Source organism: Macrobrachium rosenbergii, chromosome 50 (genome assembly GCF_040412425.1).
Source record: "Macrobrachium rosenbergii isolate ZJJX-2024 chromosome 50, ASM4041242v1, whole genome shotgun sequence".
In the NCBI taxonomy this organism is placed as follows: Eukaryota; Metazoa; Arthropoda; class Malacostraca; order Decapoda; family Palaemonidae; genus Macrobrachium; species Macrobrachium rosenbergii.
Genome location: NC_089790.1, coordinates 13,590,441 through 13,596,523, shown reverse-complemented (window position 1 = coordinate 13,596,523; position 6,083 = coordinate 13,590,441). Strand labels below are relative to the sequence as shown.

The 6,083-nt window shown below is 37.8% G+C and overlaps 1 protein-coding gene across 1 annotated transcript; it reads right to left on the bottom strand.

Annotated features, from left to right (window-relative positions):
* Nucleotides 1–552: 552 nt before the first annotated feature.
* On the bottom strand, nucleotides 553–4,522 carry LOC136832874 (uncharacterized). Its single transcript, XM_067094535.1, has 3 exons — nucleotides 4,407–4,522; nucleotides 2,279–2,613; nucleotides 553–1,335 (listed from the first exon to the last, which is right to left on the bottom strand). Exons 2-3 carry the CDS (start codon nucleotides 2,603–2,605, stop codon nucleotides 874–876), a joined length of 789 nt encoding a protein of 262 aa, XP_066950636.1. The 5' UTR covers nucleotides 2,606–2,613; nucleotides 4,407–4,522; the 3' UTR covers nucleotides 553–873.
* Nucleotides 4,523–6,083: the final 1,561 nt, after the last annotated feature.

Sequence of the window (6,083 nt, the reverse complement as noted above, 5' to 3'; positions counted from 1 at the left end):
AGTAAAATGTCTTCATTCTGAATCCATTTAAAATTTCATGGTTAAGAAAGTGAATTCTCCTTTCTTGTACGATCATTAGCGTTTGGTATCTTCCAGGAAAGACCATTTATTCTTTCAGGTTTTGTCGCATTTGGATGTTTTCGTTTCTCTCATCATTCAATATTTTTTTAGACAGTTTTAATTACTGAGATTTTTTTTCTCTTCCACCTTGTTTTTTTTAAACACTAAATCATTTGGCAATTTGGGGTTAATGAGACATAAAGAATGTCATTTTTCTCTTGAAATCTGTCTTAAAATATCTTCCAGCTCTGTAAAAGCTGAGATACTGGATTTTTCCTCGTCTTACTTATTTATGCCTTTCTTCAGTTTCACGGGAATCAAATCATGAGAATTATTTCTTCATCGTTTTCCAAAGCTTCGTCCACTTTCATCAAAATGAAATAATTGGAAAGTTTTTCGTTTACTTTTACCTAAAGAAAAACCTAACATAACTTTATATCATATCTATCTTAAAGTTTCTTCCTTCGTCAGAGAGTTTTATAATCAGAAAGGTTTTTTTTCTTATAATTTTATTCTAGACTTTCTTACATCTTGATAAATATAAAAGAAGGTATTCTTACGATAAGGCAACGTTATGCGTGAGTTCAAAAAAATAAAAATGGAAAGGAATTATAACCCTACGAGGAATTAGAGGTATATATCAACAGGGCAATGTGTCACCTCCTGACTTGCACATTCTTTTGAGAGCTGAACCTAAAGCCTATATTTGTTGACAGGATGGGCAGTCGTAAATCCCTTTTTTCCTACACAGCCGCAAAACAAGAAGAAGATAGAAAGTGAACAAAGGGAACAGAGTCGAGCGACGTAGGATCCTCACGGCTCAGTGCTTTCCTCAGGGTTCTGGGTTTCCTTAACGTAATCAAGGGCAACCCTGACGTCCCGAAGGATGACGAAGGACCTCTTCTTCTGGTTGGTGACGCCGTCGGCGTCCTCGTAAACCATCGACGTCAGGCTTCGCGTCTTGGCGTCGTCCGCCTGGCACCGGTTGACTTCCATGTCCCTCTTCAGGTAGTTCAGGATTTGCACGACGCTGAGAAACACATCGTTCAGTTGCCGGAGGAACTTGTACTCCTTCATGTAGATGTGGTCCACGATGAGGTTTTCCAGGGACACGAGGCAGTGTTGCATCAGGCCGTAGGATCTCGGTAGCTCCTCCAGGTAAGGGACGGACGAGTAGGGCAGCAGTTGAGACGGTGGGAGGTAGGCGTCGTTTAAGCATCCCCTTGGGAACAGGGCGTCCGCCTCAGACCAGCTCCTGTCGACGAAGTCCAGAGCCTGCGAAATGTGCAAACGCTTCAGTAATGCCTACAGTGCACCACTCAGGTGACGTCCTAAGGTGTAAAGAAATCTTATGAATAAGAGGTTTAAACAAACAGCCCTAAGAATCAATTTGTAAAATGTGCAAACACTTCCGTAATGCCTACAGTGCACCACATGAGGTGCACTGACGGCACTGCTGACATCCTACGGGGGGTAAAGAAATCTTGTGAATTAGAGGTTTATCTTGATAAAAAAAAAAAACAGGCCCAACAATCAGTTTGGATATGTCTGACAACACCTGAAAAACACCCGCTAAAAGAAATATATGATTAAACATCCCTGTGTGTAAAACCCGCCCTTAATGAAATATTGATGACCAAAGCGTCACTCACGGACTAGTAATTCGTTTTCATTAAACGGGATTAGGAGAGAAAATCACCCGGAAGAATCAATTTGCATAAATGTACGTTGTCAGATGTGGCTAGACGTATGACCCCCCAACTTTTCAAATTTGGCCAAATTTGAAAAGCGAAAACAGCCGTGAAATTGGCTGGTCTCAGGTTAGTACATTATGAACGTATGATCACTTAATTACTTGGAATTGATTAAGGCCGCACGTAATGAAATTCGTCACGGTTTCACGCCCGTTCGGGTTTTTTTTTTATTGAAACCCTGTTTCTTATAACGGGGTTTGAGGGATGTAGGTGATATTATAAAGTCTGTCTATCCCTGTGCTTATAGTTGGTGCTTCTTCCTCTTGTTTATATAAACTTCCAGCAAATTTCAAAAGACATTTTCATAAACAAACGCTTCTCATCTCTGTCCCACTGACATCACCAAAAAAAGAAATTCATTCTGCAAGACAAAATCATGAATTTGAGAGCTTAAACTTCAGCATTCCTACCCTAATCTGTCAACAAAGCCTTCGAGGAAATCCGGCTCCAGTTACGTCACTTACATATTCCTCCTTGAATCCATCAATGACATCAATGGCTCTCGAGGTCTCGATAAGAATCTCGAAGGAGCTGCTGTCAGTGGCATCTCTCTTAACAATGGCCCTCTTCTTCCTTGGAGTGCGTCGTTCCTCCTCCTGCAGGCTGGCGGTGGCGTCGTGCTTGGCAATGACGTCACCGATTGCGTCATGCGGGCCGGCTTCCGTTTTCTGTTGGGAGGGCAAACCACGGGATTCGCTTGCCTCCTTCGTGGGATCTATTTCCCCGTCGGTTTCCGAGGCTCTAGACGCCAGGACGTAGAGGTTTACCAAGACCAAATGCGAAATCTTCATTTCCAGCGCTGTAGAAAAGAAAACGCCAATCATTTTCGTGACGCCAGATGACATAATGCGATAGATAACGCGTATTCATTGCGACGTTCTTAAAATTCACTGGCAACATGACTAATCGTTAAAATTTGTATCTATAAATGGACATATCTGAGGACAGGTACGTCAGAAAGCTTTATCTAAAGCCCCGAGTTATCAATAGATCTAAAGGATTAGACGGTCTGGGACTCTCCTGAAATTAAGGGACTTCCTGTAGCATGACGCAGGTATGCTGTGGCGTGATAAGAATAATCCTTTGTAGCTACGCTTGTACTTAACATTTTTTATGCAGACAGATAGGTAGATAAATAGAAAGATATATTTATTAATACACTGGAAACGTTTAAAAACGAGAGCGGACTCCGTTTTATTACAGATTGAGAATTTATGATATTCAAATTATCTGATAATAATAATAATAATAATAATAATAATAATAATAATAATAATAATAATAATAATAATAATAATAATAATAATAATAATAATAATAATAATAATAGTATATTTATGGAAGATCAGTATAAATGTATAATATTAACAGTCCACCATTTATTTCCGAATAGTCTACTCAGCTATAATAATAATAATAATAATAATAATAATAATAATAATAATAATAATAATAATAATATCCTAGATTATTTTGTAATTGCTAAAATCGAGCTGAGACACTCCACATTTTTTCCATAGCTAATCATTTCATAACATTTTAATGGCATATTACATTACACTGAAGAACAGATTACTTGCGTATTTTTTTTTTTGTGGACTGACGGTAAAAATCTGCTGCCGATATCTTTGTGACCAATGGCAGGTGCTAAGCAAGAGCTTCCGCCAATCGCGTTCAACTTCAATGATATCAGCAGCTGATATTTACCGTAAGCTCGCAAAAAACAAGTTTCTTCGGCGCAATCGAGTTTTCTGTTCAGCCGCTACTGCGTATAATCAAGGCCACCGAAAATACATTTATTTTTTGGTGGTCTCGGTATAATGCTGTATGAACCGCTAACCATGAAACTTTAATCACGGCCCGGTGGTGGCCTATCTATATAGTTGTCAGAAGCTCGATCATGGCTAACTTTAACCTTAAATAGAATAAGAACTACTGAGGATAGATGGCTGCACTTTGGCATGTTTGATGATTGGAGGGTGGGTGATCAACATACCAATTTGCAGCCCTCTAGCCTCAGTAGTTTTTAAGATCTGAGGGCGGACAGAAAAACTGCGGACGGACAGACAAAGCCGGCACAATAGTTTTATTTTACAGAAAACTAAAAACACTGTTGTAAGACTTTAGTTTCCGTAATACGTCTTAGATGAAATCTTACGACACGAGGATTTCATTTGAGTGAATATTGCGCTTCAAGATATGGGATAATCCTTCATTTTTATTAAATATGACGAAATTTTGGAATAAATGGAGGGATATGAGGAAGAAGGAAGATATCATTGTATAAGGGCCAAAAGACTTGTTCACTGGAGATGGAAAATATTTTCTCCTTTAAAGTGGCATTTCAGAATGCAGAGAAATCGATACAATTTCGGTATTACTGTACTGTGATTACTCTTGCTGTAACGAAAAATCAAGAGTAGAAGTTGTGAGAACATCTCTAAACAAACACACACACATACACAAAAAGATACATACACACACAAAAATACTTCCTCTTGCTGAAGTCGAGTGGATGAGCAGTTACACATTAAAAAACATTACCATAGCAAAAAAATGACCCTGTAACTAATTCATCCTAATATTACTCACATGAATTAAGACCTGATGCCGAGGCTGCCTGACTAGACAAAAAATTAGGGACACCTGATATTCGCTGCTTCTTCCAACGCGCCGAGAACTAGGAATGGACTCCCATGAGGAAAAAGGGTTTTGCTTAACTTCAAAAGATAACAGTAATCCAGTGAGTGAATTATAACATGTTTGCTCTAAATCCCATTGTGTAATCATACCGACGATTTTCCTTGTTAGTGCGTTTAGTTTTCTGTAAAAGAAAACCATTGTGCCGGCTTTGTCTGTCCGTCCGCACTTCATTCTGTCCGCACTTTTTTCTGTCCGCACTTTTTTCTGTCCGCCCTTAGATCTTAAAAACTACTGAGGCTAGAGGGCTGCAAATTGGTATGCTGATCATCCACCCTCCAATCATCAAACATACCAAATTGCAGCCCCTAGCCTCAGTAGTTTTTATTTTATCTAAGGTTAAAGTTGGCCACGATCGTGCTTCTGGCAACGATGTAGGATAGGCCACTACCAGGCCGTGGTTAAGGTTTCATGGGCCGCGGCTCATACAGCATTATACTGAGACCACCGAAAGATAGATCTATTTTCGGTGGCCTTATCATGGTCTCTAGATGTTGGCCTTGATTATACGCCGTAGCGGCTGTACAGAAATCTCGATTGCTCCGAAGAAACTTCGGCCCGTTTTTTACTTGCTTATATTGAGTTAACTGCTAGCGAGTAAGATGCGTTATTCAATATAGCTTTTATTGTAATAAACTCTATGTTAAGATGATTGTAGATCGTTTCAACATGGGGGTTATGGTCTTAAATAGGTGTAGCTATATATATATATATATATATATATATATATATATATATATATATATATATATATATATATATATATATATATATATATATATATATATATATATATAAATATATATATATATATATATAATATATATATATTTATTTATATATACATATACATTATTATATAAATGTATATATGTGTGCATATATATACATATATATATATATATATATATATATATATATATATATATATATATATATATATATATATATATATATATATATATATAATATATATATATATATATATATAGAGAGAGAGAGAGAGAGAGAGAGAGAGAGATATTATATATATATATATATATATATATAAATATAATAAATATATATATATATATGTATATTTATCTTTGATTACTTATCTTTGTGAAAAATAATTTTTTATCTCCAGTTGCCTCAGGCAATCTGCAGTCACTGAGTCACTGAGAGAGAGAGAGAGAGAGAGAGAGAGAGAGAGAGAGAGAGAGAGAGGATTAAATTCCTCCTTTAGCAGCTGATCATAAAACGCAAACATGCGAATCTCAAAACAAATGGCTGTCATGATAATACGGCCGCGTAATCTAAATGTAATTTAAACCTCATATCAAAACTGATAAACACGACTACCCTATATCAGTGCAGAGTAATTAGAAGGAGGGGGGTGAGGGACGGGGGCGGGCGGGGAAGAGGGGCCAATGTTCGCCTAATTTATGAGGGATCGTAAGCTGACTGCCGTTCATTTGTCCATCTAAGGCGGACCTGACCCGTCGCCTAATTATTATTGCCTCAATGCCGGGAAGTTTCCATGGCGCCATTGGGCTCTGTCGGCAGGAAATTACAATTACGCCGAGG

Bases quoted from the DNA above. Each gene is read 5' to 3' on its own strand.
- LOC136832874 (XM_067094535.1), bottom strand. From the start codon at position 2,605: ATGAAGATTTCGCATTTGGTCTTGGTAAACCTCTACGTCCTGGCGTCT. The intron at 1,336-2,278 runs GTAAGTGACGTA...CACATTTCGCAG, and splicing joins ATGGATTCAAGGAGGAATAT to GCTCTGGACTTCGTCGACAG.